Source organism: Apteryx mantelli, chromosome 6 (genome assembly GCF_036417845.1).
Source record: "Apteryx mantelli isolate bAptMan1 chromosome 6, bAptMan1.hap1, whole genome shotgun sequence".
Taxonomy (NCBI): domain Eukaryota; kingdom Metazoa; phylum Chordata; class Aves; order Apterygiformes; family Apterygidae; genus Apteryx; species Apteryx mantelli.
In genome coordinates, this window is record NC_089983.1 from 13,094,756 (window position 1) to 13,110,696 (window position 15,941).

The window sequence follows — 15,941 nt, forward strand, 5'->3', positions numbered from 1 at the left end:
GAAGGCTAAAAGTGTTTTATCTCTGCTTTAAAAGTTTGGGAATTAGTTGGTGAGACTTACTTGCATATCACTAAAACTTTAGAACATTTCAAGAATCCTTTATTTATAGCATTTTAATTAAGAAATCAAAGACCTGTAGTGTAGATGCGCATCTAAGAATTAAATAGTCGCTGGCAGAACATCAATTAACCAAATGTGTCTTGAGATTCTTAGATGAAGGTTTTCCATCTGCTTTGCTGAATGTTATTTAGTACATATTATTAGGGTTTTCTGCTTTTAAATCTAGCAAACTCGGTATTTTCGCTCACTAGTCTGTGTTTCTTGTGATTCAAGAAACATCAGAACTGATTCCTATTGAAATTTCATGCCAATAGCTAGGTAGATGAAAACCTTATGGCCTTGGTTTCCCTTGTAAGGGATGGTACCTGTTTAGTTGTTTGCTCCATTCTGCTTAATGGCCATTTTTGGGCGGCAGGCAGACCAGTTGCCTCTTGGGATGCTTCTGCCTGCTGCACTGTGGTCAGAGGAGACTGTCGCCTTCCCTAAGGCGCTGAGATGCTCTGCTCTAGAGTGCTGGCTGGTGCAGCCCCGGGGGAGAGCGTCGCAAGGAGCCGAGACTGGTGGACTCCTGTAAGCAGCAGGGGGCACGTGGCCAGGCTGCAGTGGGGGGAGAGAAGAAAGACCTACGTATTCAGAGGGGTGAGTTTAGTGTTTGTTACAACTGAAGAAGGCATTGAAAGCTTCTGGGCTAAGGTTTAGCAAGGCTGAAGGAAGGACCTGCCCAACAAGGACAAAGTGAGCAGCAGAGACTCTCCCCACTGCCAAGCCTTTTCTACTTCAGCCTGTTTCACTCTGAAGTTCTTCCTCCCCCCCTTCCCCACCCTGCCCCACCCAAAAAAGTTGTTCTGTTATACTTGTGTCTTAGTAAAACTTAAAAGTTCAAAATCCCTTTTGCTTTCCTCAGGGTGCCTACCTTAAAGAAAGGGTACAGGCCAGTCTGTTTCAGAGCTCTAGCAGTCTCGAAGTCTCATCACTTGGCTATCTGAACTTTGGTTTATGTGAAAGATTCTTAGTTTACCATATTACCACCAAGTCACCTACCTATGTCTGCAGTAGAGTATAACTTCAGTGGTATACTGTCATTTAATGCCTGAAGTGCTGATGTATAGTACATTTGTGATGGGGAAAATTTGGTGTGATTGTTGGGTGGCTATTTTATAACGTAAAAAGTACTGGTGATCTTGAAGAAATCTGTAAGAAGTTTTTCCTGGTCTGGAAATTTATATGTTGCAGTTCATTTCATTCATTCTGTTTTTAAGTGAATTCAGAGTCTAGTTTGATCTTGAGTTAAGAAGTATTTCTATTAGGAGTTCAAGGTCTGGTGCATTGGAGTGGAGTTGCTTTACCAGACCATAACTCAGTTCATGGTTGTTGCTCTATTGTAAAGTATTGATGTCTTGGGACAGTGTTTTAGCAATGTCAGGGAAACAGAGGCGTCAGGAATTCAGCTCTGTGAGTTACTAGCAGCAATTAACATTCATACCTGCATTCGCTAGGAACAGGACCATCACTCATGAAATTAGTTGCCCAAATGAAGCGCCTAATTGATGAGCTGTTAACTTCAGGAGGGCTGGAGCTTTTTTGGTCAGCAACGAAAAGGCATTCCTTGTGAAGAACAGTAGTATCAGGATAAAAATTTGACCATTTAGTGAGTATAGGATAAAATTAAATGTCTAGGTAATGTATTTCTGTTTCTCCTGATTTCTTCTATTTTTCCTCTTCTTTCTGCTTCCTCCCACATTCTCCCACAAAGAGAAAGGTTTTCAATCTTGTATTTGTACCAGAGAGTACAGATTTCGATTTCACAGATTGAATATCCATGCACTTGCTATCAAATGCCATGCAACAAATAGGAGATGAAAATTTTAAGTGAATAAAGACAGTATTTACTTAATCTTATAATGAATTCATCACTGATTTATTTATTCCCCCCCCCCCCCATGCATCACCTTTCCTGTTACCCGTACTTGTGAAATCATTGAAATGTCATTCACTTTCCCTCATGGGTAACTCATTTTTGACAGTACTGTTAAATAAAGTTCAGTATTATTTTAAATCAATTTTACCTGGATCTTAAGGTAATGCTGAATGTAAATACTACAAAGGAGAGGTTTTAGACTAGTTTGATTACACTGAACAAGAAGCACTTGTGAAGGGCTTTGGGAAAGATTAGTGAGTTCCCCGGTAATAGCTAAAAGCAGCTGTTGTGTAAATTGAAATTAAATTTACTGAGGTTTCTGTATGATGAAACTGTTTCCCTGAGAACTGTAGCAAGGTAAATGGTAGTGAAATGTTATGGATTCCAAATTAGATACTGGAGAAAGCAGAGGAAACTTAATACTGACAAAGATTTACTCTACATGTCTGGTGTCTTGCTGAATATATCCTAATGTCTCCAGTTTGATAGATAACACATCCAGGCATGCAGACAATAATCTGGTACGTTACTAACAAGAGCTAATACATGGAATAATTATGTCAAATGAAGTTGGGAAATGTTATATAACATGGAACAACAGGGTTACTTGTTTGATTCCTTTGCTTTTAGCAATTTATTTGCATCAGAATATAAAACTCAACTCGGTTATACTGTAAAACTACATGTAGTATTGTTATCTTAGTAAACTTTATAGTGGGAGACATCGAGAGACCACCTAGTCAGTCTGTTTTTCCCCAGATATCAAGGGTAAAAATTTTCCTTGAGTCTTGCTGACATTTCCTTGACTGCTATTTCAACAAGCTATTTCATATGTCAAAAATTGCCTGCAAAGAAAAGGGGGAAAAATGTTATTGTAAAGTGTTTTGAAGATGATTATTAAGTCCCCTTTTAGGCTCTTTTTCACAAGGTTAAACAAGATTGTTTCATCGCTGTCCTCTGGACTCCAGCCAATTTGTTTCCTGAAGCCCACAGCTGAATACGGTGCTCCTGTGGAGCTTTTACCAGTACCACAGAGAACAGAAGGGTTGTTTCCTGCATCTTATAGGCAGCCCTATTACCGACGTTACTGAGGTTTTGACACAGCCGGGGAAGACTGTGGCTTTGTGATCAAAGTCACAAGGTGGGTGAGTGACAAGAACAATAATAAAAATGGGAATGCTTGAATTTGAGTCCAGCATCCTAATCAATACCAGACTCACCTATGTGGTTCTGATTCATACATTGGCTTGAGGGACTTGTATAGGTCCTGTTGCCTTTGTTGCTTTATGATTTTGTTTTAACAAATGCCTTAGGTTTTTAACTTGAAATTAACATACATCTTGGAGCTTAAAGTAAAATGGTTCAGACACTTCTGAGAAAGAAGCTAATGAAAAAATACTTGATTTTTTTTTCTTGTCAAAAACATCTTGGAAAGAAATTTTCCTTGGAAAAAAATTGCAGGATTTTGTGCTGGGGTTTACCTTCAGCCATATCCATTAAAAATTACCTGAATGTGACCAAGTTCTGTTTTGTATAAAGTGCAAGTTCATACTGAGACAATACTGTATAACAATTTCTGACTGTTCTCATAAAGGTAGGCATCAGGCCTGAGAGCAGGGCACCTTTATGTACTGTGGTAACAAACCTACTTCACTGCTATGATCATGGTATTGTGAAAGAGGAAAACACTATTAATATATGGAAGGGGCAAGATGTAGGTGTTGTGGTTTAAGTGGAAGAATAGATTTGGAGGGAAAGGAGGGAGGCTAGAATTTACCTTTGCCATGTGTTTTGAGGAATGGCCTGGTGAGATCTGGCAAGATGAGCTCTGGAAACCAGAACTGGTAGTAGGATACTGGTAAGTGTAGAATGAATGATATTGGATAGGAACGTGGGGAGAAAGACTTGTCAGAGCTGATAAGCTAGGGCTGAAGGAATAACTGGGACTGGTTAGAAAACGTAACTCAGATAAAAGCCCACGACAGACCCTGAGACTCTTGGGGAGACTGTGGAGACTAGATTCAGAATTTCCAAGCTGTTGAGATCAGTGAGTGGGATGCAAAAGTAGGGCCCCGGCAAAGCTGGCAGTGTGGTTGCTCTTCAGAAATTGAATGGCAAAGTATCAAAGATCCTTTATTCTCCACATGACTGCTGAAAAATCCCTAGTGTCTCCTCCTCTTCTAGTGGTGTACCTTGAAATAATTGATGATCTGCTATTCTGTTCAAGCAGCAGAAGTGTTTCTGATGAATTTAAGGTCTGTACTACAGGAACCAGTGTGCCAGTTCAGATTCTGGCTCTGCACCCAGCCTTTGAGCTGGGAATAGCAGCACACAGGAACTGTTTGCCCAGGGGACCAGTGAAGTAATAGAAATAGCCTGTCCTGAAGGACTTCAGGAGACATCATGTGTCTGCGACCATGATGAGACCTGAGAAGAATGTCCCCTGTCCAGGCAGGACATGCCCTTTGCGGAGCCCTAATCTAAGAGTTCTACATCAGCTGACAAGCATTTATTTATTTAAAAAAAAAACAAAAGAAAATATCGCTCCTAAATACTGTTTCTTAAAGCTTGGGAAAGTTAAATGCAAAATGCTTATGCTAGAAGGCCATTAATTCTGGTTTTGTGCTAGCATTAATTCTTCTGAAGGGAGTCAGAGTAGGAGTGTCTACGAATTTTCATTCTGTATTGTTCACAGTAGTAAGTATGAATTTGTAGTTTTCCAGGGATTGTGTTCAGGATGTCTCTATATCCACAGCTAAGAAAAAAGTGCCAGATATGTGACTGAGAATTGTCTGCTTCTGGTGAACAAAGAGAAGAGCACAGATGAGTAGCACAAGTCCTGGAGATAAGTGCTAGTATCAAGACAGTTATCAGTGTCAGTGCTATGTCATTTTATATTTGGCAGTTAGGTTAATTGTATTGACTTGGTATCATGTAGTTATATTCCAGGAAGAATTTGTGCATGGTGTATACATCATATTTTGGGATTGAGGTTTATAGTCCTAGCTCTCTGGGTCATGTGGTTTCTCCCTAGCCTCCGGTAGCGGCTTCTCATCAATGAAGTGGCATAGTGAAATAAATGTGAGTACACTCAGGGGTTATTTCTTCTATTTTTTGTTGTTTCTCTGGGATTTTGGTTTCTGCCCTTAGTTTTGTGGTCACATTGCTTGTCGATCTTGTGTCGTATAAGGTCATCTGTCCACTTCTGATCCGACAGTATAATAGATGAAGAATATGTGGGACTACCCTGGCTGCTGAGAAACCATCTGTACTGCTGGCATCTTTATTGACAATATCAGCTTCATTAATACTGTATGAACTGCAACTTATTCCCTGGAAATGGTCCTTCTTCATTAGGTATGAGGAGGATTGGCCCAGCTAGTACACTCCTCCTTGTGTGTGGCCTTTAGTTGGTAATTTAACAGAAGACTTAAACACCTTTGAAAACAGGCCTCAGTGATCTTTTCCAGCTTCTGTTTGTGTTCCATTTTCATGATTTTTTTCCTATTAATTTTTTAACACTAGTATTACAAAGAGTAGAAAACATCCAAATGACCAGAAACATAAACCAATTAATTGTCTTATGAGAAAGGAAGTGTGAAATAAAACTGGATGTGATGCAAAAGGTCTTTTGCGCTAATATCTTACATGCACGCTTTACTCCATACTAGGTCTCTTTTTTCTAGTTTTATTTCTGCGGGATGCCAGTATGAATACTTGATGCTAGAATTTCTTTAGGTTTTAGTTTCCAGTTTGCTTTAAGAAAAAAAAGAAACACAAACATTAGAAAACTGCAGATATAGTCTATAGTAAAAGAACATTGTTTCTGATTTTTCCTAGATATGGATACTTGACTTTGCAGTCTTGTAAACAACAATCTAATCTAGCAAAAATTTTTGGATTAACCCATACCAGAAGAAAAAAAATCTGTGTGGAATAAAAGTATGCGCAAAGGGGTTAATGCAGAATAGGTTACTGCATTTTCAATTCTCACCTTCACTTTTGTTGGACCACCTTCCCTCTGTAGTCAGGTTTTAAGGGAAGGATAATTTTTTAAGAAGATAACTCAGTTTTCAGTGAGGAATGCGATTTACCATTACAAGTAGACAGAGTTTTATGATTTAAATTTTTAATACAGCTGTGTTTAAAATAAGTGTCAGGTTTTTATATTCTCCTGCAACATCAGTTTTATAATATGGGGAACTAAATTATTTTTATCTTCTATTTAGGCATATTCCTAAGTATTGTTAATAAAACATTTTAGGCTACATCATGTGACCAAAACACAGCCAAATGCATTGCCTTTTATAACACTGTGGTTCTTTGAGTTACTTTCTCAAAAGGACAACTATTACTTGCTGTTTCAGTAGGTTTGTAAAACTAGTTTGTGTGTTGTTTCTGTGCCCCTTTTCACCCATATTTTCATATTTATTTTCCCCAACAGAAAGGAGAGCCAAACTGCAGTATTCTTTCCCCAGAAACCACAGAGCAGCTGACCTTTGAGATTCCTCTGAATGATTCTGGCTCTGCTGGACTTGGTGTGAGTTTAAAAGGCAACAAATCTCGGGAGACTGGAGCTGATCTTGGGATTTTCATCAAGTCCATTATTCATGGAGGTGCTGCTTTTAAGGTATGCAAAAAACACATCAGACTGTGTTAGAATTCAGACATTTGTATGTTCAGTCCTGAATCTGGCTTGATAACTATTCTAGGGATGATAATGATGGTTACTTTTCTTTTCACATTCAGAAAGTAGTGTGATTCTAAATAGTGTATTTTGAAAAAAATATATTTATCAACACATTATATTACACTATGTATATAAATGCACAGCATTTGGTTAAAGCTTTGATTTGATTCTATAAAAGTATATTTCATATATATTCTATAACAATATATTTCATCTATGTGTTAATAAAGAGCATAGTTCTGAGTGCAAATGCCCACACACTGTTTGGTGTCTTTGGAAGATGAAGTGAAGATGATGTGGGCTAGGATTTCCAAATGCGCGCAGGCCAGAGGGGTCCTGATTTCCATTTTCTCATGGTGTGTTTTAATAGTCTGTCCTGTGGCTTAGGACAAGGAATCTCTACATATGTTTGGTGGGGGCTAGGGCATCCGTGTTGATTTTTGCTTAACATGATAGTTCCTTTAATTTTGACTTGTTTTATTTCACTATTTTGCTGATAGTTATGGTTACCGAAATGACTTAAACTGCATGTCTGTCATATTTTTAGGAGATTTGTTTTCTGAAGCTTTTTTTATAACGTCAGATTTGTGTGTTGGACTTTATAGGCAGTCTGTAGACAGTTAGCAGAGGCTTCTCATCTCCGAAAGACATGGTGTGCTGCGCTAACAGCGCTTACTGCTGTAGGCTCTCCACTTTCACACATCAATCTAGGGTGTGTGTCGAGGGTGGATGATGACTGCAAGAGCTGTGAGACAAGAGAGCAGGGTGAAGCCTTTTACTCAAGTTTGAAATGGTAAGGTTTAGACTTTCAAAATGCCAAATATGGAGAAAAGTCTTTACCTGTCTCCAGTGCTTTCTTTTTGTTCCACATCTGCTTCTGTCTTCTACAGCTTCTTTCTTTGCTTTCCAAAGCGTTTTCCTATTACCTCTGAGTTGCTTGTTCCTGTAGGTGCCCTGCAGGTTCGAGGGGTGGGCAGAGCTGCCGGGGTGGCTGGGCAGGAGGAAAGGCTGCCGCCCCGCGTCCCCACAGCAGCTCCTGGGAAGGTTTGGTGTGCCCCGGGCTCAGCGTCAGAGGAGTTACATCTCTGTATTTAGCATTCTCTCCGCACTTCCTTTGGTCTGCCCAAAGTGGCGTGGGCAAACCTAGAAAACAATCAAAACGCAAACTTGTTTTGTGTTTACAAGAATTAGAAATCAGTAATTCTGTGAGGTTAAGGATTATGCATTTAACTTCTGCTGAAAATAAAAACCTCACTAACTATATATTTTTTCTTTTTCTTCAAGATGTTTTTGCTGTTCTAGTCAAAATGCAACTTGGCTGAGGATGTCATTAGTTGTGCAGAAGTTACCAATTGTTTCTGAGGTGAATTAAATTGGTAGATGACAGTATTATGACTTGTTCTGCTCCCTCTAAGGATGGGGACTCTTGTACATTTTTATGATTAAAAGCTATTTGAATTACTTCCTAAGCTTTAGGAAATCCATTGACTGTATTTTTTGTCCAAATAAAACTTGAAAAAGGTAACTTTCTTGGAATTATAAAGAAAAGTTTTAGTCTTTTGGGGTTAGTATGTTTAGCTGTTGTAGATCCATAATGTAATTTTTTCTTTTGTGTTATCTCAGCAATTCCTTGCAATTCTCTCTTCTGTAAAAACAAAAAAAAAAAAACCAAAAAAAAAAAAACCTTTTAATTCAGTTTATGTAGATTCCTCTACTGACATCCGCCTGCTGAGTAAGACAATTCACAGCATTAAAACTTTCATGATCATCTATTTATAGTAGCTGGTAAATAGCAATAATCAAGACTTTAGCCTTGATGTGAATGTTTAATACTTTCTTGCTCCTATTTACTTGTCCCAGTCTCACAGTTATTTCAAAGCTTGGATTTTCTCAAGAGACTAAACTCATCTACTTGGTATGTATCAGAAATGGGTTAAGGGCTTGACTGGCCAAATTAAGGCTGGATAAACTCAATTTATCTGCATGTCTGCTGCCTCGTACAACTGATGTTACTCAGGAGAGAAGGAGCCTGCCCTCCTTGCTTGCTTTCCAGCTGTGTTGCCAGCGTAATCGTCCACCCCAGCTGCAGCGCCGGGGCCTCCTCACGAGGAAGCTCACTCTTCTGAGCAGCAAAGCTGGCAGGGGCCCCGTTCGGGCTGGCTACCTGACTAGTATTGCCAGGGCAGAGAGGTAGGACAGCTCTCCCGAGCCCTGTGCATTTACCACTTTCTCTTCTCCGTTTGTTACTCCAGAGCAGTTGTTTGTTTTGGCCTGAGCAGCCTCCAGACTAATAAAGTAGGACTTTGTGCCTTCACTTGCATAAATGGGCAACTGCTGCAGTTAGTCACCATGAGCGGAAGATTATTTTGTCTTGTGATAACGTCAGTCCTGTGACCTGTTCTCCTGTGTTATAGCTCTATACCTGTGCAGTTCTCATCAGTGAAAGATCGGAATGTAGGCTCCCGAGCAAAGAGTGTAGCTGAGGCTCTAGCTTCGACCAAAACTATGTTCAAAAAATCTCATATCCTCTTTGTTTGATGCAAGTACTTCCAAATACTACCATTTTGGAAAGTATGTCTTCAGAACCATGGTTACTGTTGCACATGCATGGAAAATAGCTGTCTGCCCTCTGTTTAATGACCTCTATATAGCACAAAACAATCAGTGGGTATTAACATTAATAAAATTTCTTGTATCATGTTAAAAAGTGTGCATAAATATTTAAATCTGTGCTTATTGTCCTTATTTTAAAAGCTTTCTTGTAGCCAGTTTTTAAATACAAACACTTTTTTTTTCCAGCTGGTAGTCGCCCAGAGCATTTTCTCATGTTATTCGTTGTAACCGTCTCTGAAACAGAGTATTATGGATTTAAGCATGTGTATTTGCTTTTCAGCATACCAAGTTTTCTTGGGGAAAAAATGACATGGGGAAATCATAATGTTTGCTGCCTTTTGGACATGAGAATCGTTTCACTATATCTCGCTTTGCATTTAGAGTTTAAAATCTGTTCTGATTTTGTTTTAATGCTAATTTAAAAAAAAACCAAAACACATACCTCTGCCATACAGTCACCACTTGTCTTCAGAAGAAGACGTGTAACAGGCAGACGGTCAATCCATTTTGTTTCAGCACTGAAGTAAATGCAATCCTTCTAATATTTAATGTTGTCTGAGCATTTTTGATATACCAAATTTCATAAAATTTCTTTCACCAGTTGGGTTTTTTTTTTCTTAGAGAAAGAGTTATGTATAATTTTGGTTGGTTGGTGTTGTCTGTTATCATTCTGAACAGAAGGTCTGAAGAGAGGCCAACTTTTTTTTAGTGATTTTTTTCAAAATGTTAGCACGTTGATTTAGCTTTAATGTGTTAGTAGCTTTGTAAAGCTCAGTAAGGAATTTGAGAAAAATGTAAGGGAAAATTGAAATCTTAAAACTAATTTTATACTTTATGGTTTTGTGTGCTAGTTAAAGATTTTAGAAATACCAGTGCATTTTTTTGAGTCATACAGTAACACCCAGTGGCTATTCACTACTCTGGCTACCAAAAATAACAAACTAATAGGCCTTAATATTTTTAGTTGGAATTCTAATACTCTATCCTGCAAGATTAAAATACGTACTTTCACTGATTGTACCTTCATGTCCCTTCTTAACTTCCTTTTGTAATTTTTAAAGTGTGTCTGGTTTTTATCAGCTCTGAGAAAGGTGTTACCAGAACACTTGATATTTGTAATTATGCAGAGCCTTTCACGGGAAGACCAGTGAACATTTGACTGAGTTTAAATGCATCATCTTGCCCGGTAACTGCAGGGGTTTCAGCTTGACTCATCTTGAGACGTCTTGGCTTTTCAGTTGTGACAAATTCCTGATTATCAGGTATTTGCTACCAACTGCAGCTGAAGCGCGGCGGAGCCATGATTATAAAGAGGAGGATGTTTTCTATGTGTGCGTTTGTTCAAATCAAGCCTGGCGTGGTTGGAGCCTGCTTGGGACTTCTGAGTGCTGTTGCAATGAACGTTGCCTGCTGCGTGCAGTGGATGAGGACTCGGGTGATCCCGATAAATGCCATCGCAAAGCTCCTTCCCAGAGAAATGTCACTGATGTGCTGGGGGAACAACGAGGTGTGCTTTGATAAAAACGAACCTCCGTGAGGAGCGTGGCGTTGCGTCTCCCTGCTCTGCCGGGAGAGTGTGGGCATCTCGTGGCTGTCTCTGGCTCTGGTAGCCACGTGGTGGTAGGCTCTAGCCTGTGCTGAGACCCTCTGCACAAACCCCAGGTTTGAATAAGCAAGGGAATATTAACTTCCCCCTTTATGAGAGTTAGCTCACTTGTAGTTTTGGAGATGGCATTTGAAAACTGTTTTGCTGAAATGCCAAATGTTGTTTTTCTACTCAGAAGCCACAAAGAAGCCTACCTTTCAGAGATGAAAGAAAAAATGTGTTAAAACAACATTTAGCTTGTTTTGAGCCAAGCAGATTGTCTTGCAGTTCAGTCTTCTAAACCAGGCCATAACACCAGTGATGTGCAAATCTGTGTTTGAAAGCTGTTTAGACTTTGGGTTTTTCAGTCTTTAAAACTGCAGAAAGTTTCTTTGTGAAGTAACTTCCACCCGATCATCTGCCACAACAGTGCTCAGCCGTCTTCCAGCCTACCATGTACCAGTGGCATAGCAAATGTGGTCGATCAGCATTAGTAAAGCTTGTACTCCTTTTTTTCCCCCAGTCATAAATATGGAATTTTGCATTTAAGTGGAGCATGTGACAGGGTGGAAAGAAGGGAGGCATGTCAAAGTAGTTCTTTAAGAACTGACATTATTAAAATGTAAAGAAATACATATTCTCATATGGAAGAATTGCAAAGCAAGTTCAAAGAACTGGCGAATTCAGAGGTTTCTGAGGCTGCAATGATTCATTAAAAATATGCATTGTATTCATGATAGTTGCATACTCAAAAAATGTAGTCATGCTAAGATGCATTTGAAAATGTATTTGTATTTATTTTTGTAAGAAACTTTAACAAGTATTTGTACATGGGTGTTTATCCACAGAAAGGAAAAAAAGGAATCCAGGAGCCAGTGGGGCCGTAGCAGGGACATGAAGACCTGTAAAATTTTCAAAGTTTTATAGAGACTCACAAAAAATAAACTCCTCTCTTCTCCAAACCCCTGCTGCCATGAATGGCTCCATTCATTTCAGCAAGTTTTGATAGAGCACAAAGGAATTGCAACATGTGCAAGTAATAAAACTCCCTGTTCGACAATGTTAACTCTTCTCTCCCTCAACTTTAGCGTGTCTGATGGCATCATGTTGTACATAGAGGAAGGGTGAGGTTAACATAGTGACTTTGGCTGTATGTAAATTTATGTTGGCATAAAACACTGAGCAGAGTGGTGGGAGGGGTTTCGGTCTCCTTTCCAAATGGCCTTGCTGTTTTCATTCCCAAACCCTCCCCAGAAAAATGTTCTCTCTCTCAATCCTCCTTTGTTGCGTGACTCATCCTCCAGTTCTGTCTTTCTGCACTCTTTCCCCTCCCAGCTGATTTTACTTTTCTGGTCCATGCTGTTGCTCGTCAGCACTGTGGCACCTCTTGCTACTCGTACTCTGCTGTGGTAACGTGCGTGATACCCAGTTCCATTAAAAATATCACTTAAGAAAACTGGATTTGTCACCACTACTGTAACTCACTTTAGCACAGATCACTTAGACTTGGCAGTAATACTAGAAGAGTTAATTGAACATCATAGTGACAGAAAAAATAAAAATTGAAAAGTATATATATTTTGGATTACTCAGATGTATGAGATATGTAAACAGTTCGGACGAGTGCCTTACAGAGAATACATAATGAGCCTATGATTGAATCCAATTCATTTGAACCAAGAGAGTGTTTTTCTATCCAAGTTCCTTTCCTGCTATTTGTTCTCCACTGCCCTTTTTGTACTGGTTTTCTTCAGTCTCTTACCCCTTTTTCTTTCTTTGTGGTCTGATGCCAACCTGCTAATTGTGAACTTAACAAGCTCTAAAAGAGACTCTAGTCTCTTTAATTAAATAGACTTTATTTTCTTGTTAAAGAGAGGAAAGTCCATGGCACACGTGTATATGAGAAGAAATCAATCAATCACAGATGATCATGACAATAGCAATAGGACTCCTCAATCACCAAACAGCGGTGTCCACAATTTTATTACACCTACAAATGTCAGTTAATCCTGGCAGTGAAACTGAATGTCTTTTTTCAAAGCACAGGCTACTTGAGATGGCACAACCCCAATTTTGTTATTGGCAGCAGGTTTGGATGTTAAAATACACGAACAGTGTTAATTAAAATATGGATGCTTAAGTCTTAATGACCATTCTGAACTGAGAACATTACCCCATATGGTGGCACAGTAATTGTGACAAGATAAACACTAGTGAGAGTATAAGACAAAATAATTTTTGGAGCGGTGTCTGTTTCTTACCAGATCCTAATAGCAGATAACAACATATTTAAAATACACTTCAGTGATCATTCGTGGTTTTGCTGTAGATACTAACAGCTATGGTGTGGGTCCTTTTAACTACCTGAAAGCTCCTTTTCCTGTTTTCTCCTTTATAGGACTGGTATAAATTAAATTGTATACGCAAAAAAGCAGCAGCATGTGCATGTATGTCTATGTTTGTAATTGCCTTATGAACTCTTCCCAAAATGCTGTGAATGGAAGAAAACATGGGTCAATTAATGGACACACAGATTTTTTTTTTTCTTTCCCCTCCTTTCTTTCTTAATGAGCTGGTACTACGCAGTCTTTTGTTTCTTACTTTTTAAAAAGCAATGTCTGGTTGTCTGCATCTTGCTTTCCTGTATGTAGTGCCTGCGCCTAATTTTTCTTGCTTTTTCTTGTTTTATTTTTTGCTTGTAGGATGGTCGCTTGCGAGTAAATGATCAGCTTGTTGCAGTTAATGGAGAGTCACTCCTGGGCAAGTCAAACCATGAAGCTATGGAGACGCTGAGGCGCTCCATGTCCATGGAGGGGAACATTCGTGGGAGGATCCAGCTGGTAGTTCTCCGGAGACTAGAGCCACAAACAGAGGTGAAGCGATAAAAGCGTTTGTGAGATAAATGCCTTTCCGGTTTTGGTGTGTCTGCATTCAAGAGATGGTGGCCCAAGACTTGGTCACAGAGCTCCTCCTGGCAAAATGAATTGCTGACTTCCCGGAGTCAGGATTGACACAGTGTTCCTGGTTGGCATCTCATGGGCTTCCTGCTCCTGTTTAGGCTAGGCTAAAAGTTGCCTCCTATTTTAATTTGGCGTTCTGGCAACTTTCTTTTAGAACAAAAATAATGTCGTCCCAAAAAGGTTTAATAAAGGGGTGACTGTTTTGTGGTAGTTTTGACTCTCTTACCTCCTCAGGGAACAGTTGGGACACAAGTGATTGAAATTCCTCTGATTTCATATGTTTTCATGATCAGTGACCTGACTGTGACCTGGATTTTACTTCATTCTTCCATTTTTATTTTTTTTTAATTTTCATTAGTATTTTAATTTACTACATATTATTTTTTGTGTTCTTGGTTCCAGTCCCTTTTTACCATCAAAGAATTAATATTTTACTTTTTCTGGTCAGATGAAGGCTACCCCTTCATGACAGGCTGTTTATGAATTGATTAACATAAAACTTGCTTAAGCAAGGTAACAAGAAGAAATTTTGACACTTAGTTTTCTAGACCTCATATCAATTGACATGTGCCATTAACAGCTTGTTTTCAAAAAGGGTTGTTTTTAGGATCTCTCTCATTCCCTCCCTCACATGCATGTGCTCACTCACTCTCTCTTATTTATGAGAGCCACAAATTAGCTGCCCTTCACTTACTATCTCAGTTTTGATTTTGACCTTCAAATAAATATTTTCCTAGAATTTCAACAGCTGTGCAGTTCCTTAAAACACAAGTTGATTTGTGATATTAAAAAATTGTAATAAAGCCCATCACAGAATTCTAAGAGATGTCTTTGAGCTTTTTATTTAATAAGTCCTGCTTACACATTTTAAAGTGTTGAGAATAATCCCAATTTGTAGGTGATTTCATGTAAAATATAGAGGGGAGGGCCAAGAGTGTGCAGGTGTCTTGTAGTATAAATAGTTAACTCTTATCATTTTGCTGATTATATTTCTATTTGATTTACTACCATCGTGGATTGATTGAGAAATATATTTAGAAGAAAATTACTTGCTGAACATTATGCTCTAACTTTGTCAGGAGAATACTTTGCACAAGCCTCTCTGATGTCTGTCTTGCCAGGAAAATATGTAAAAATATTCATTAGTAATTCTGGAATATATTAGAGGAAAACACATTTTTGCTTTTCTTTTCGATGTTCCATGGCATTATGCTGTAAGGAAGAATCAAAAAGTATGTGTTACATTTATTGTGGATTCTTGTGACAGATGAAAGATAGCTTACCTTCAAATAAAGCTCACTCCTGCTAGTTTTCTTCATTTGATAAAAAACAAATTTTGCAAAAATACTCCAGTTGAACATCAGATTGACCTAATAAAAATATAAAAACTCTTTTTTTTATAGTTGAGCGTATGGTTTTGTATTTTATCCAGATGTATGAAAGGTAAATAATCTTGACTCGTGCCGTATGAAGAATACATAATGAAGTCTTGATTGAATCAAATTCGTTTTAGACAGAAATTAATTTTTATATGATAGTCTTGAGGTTCAATTGTAATTCCATTTGAGTCTGCAGACCACAGCAGAAATGGGTTGTTGCCCATTCTTTCCTTTCCCCAAAACAGCTTCCTGAGTACTGAGTACAGCCTGGTGGAAGCTGAATATGTTTAGAAATGCATTATTGTTTTTATTGGTCAGGACGCTAATGGAGGTCTTCCATGACAGCTCTGTTTTATAAGCTGAATACTCTAATTATGCTGGTTACTGATCAGTTGTTGGGATATCGATTGTGTCATTTATCAAAGAGCTGGAAAAGCAGATTTGTTGTTGTTGTTAATTCAAGGCTCCCTATCCCACTGTGTATGAGTCTTTAATTTAGTAGTAGTTCTGCTGTTGCAAGGCTTGATTTAGCCAGCAGTACACCTGAGAGAGCAGTAAATGTGGACCTCCTGACACAAGGAATCCTAAGTAAACTGAAGAATTTAAAGCAGAGAGAAGAAACATAATTGTCAGTGACTGTGTGGGGTGTATGTTTGTCTGTCCCTTAGGACAGAGGCTCCAAATACCCTTTTCAAATGGCTCATGCTGCACTGAGGAGGAGGGGAGAACGTAGCAT

At 38.7% G+C, this 15,941-nt stretch overlaps 1 protein-coding gene across 9 annotated transcripts in view; it reads left to right on the top strand.

Annotated features, from left to right (window-relative positions):
- The window catches only part of PARD3B (par-3 family cell polarity regulator beta), a 440,403-nt gene that overhangs the window by 228,794 nt on the left and 195,668 nt on the right, over positions 1 to 15,941 (top strand). For all 9 annotated transcript variants that reach the window (XM_067298774.1, XM_067298775.1, XM_067298776.1 and 6 more), the window contains 2 exons: positions 6,423 to 6,608; positions 13,569 to 13,739. In XM_067298774.1, the coding sequence (XP_067154875.1) occupies positions 6,423 to 6,608; positions 13,569 to 13,739 (357 nt within the window). The remainder of the gene's footprint in view (positions 1 to 6,422; positions 6,609 to 13,568; positions 13,740 to 15,941) is intronic.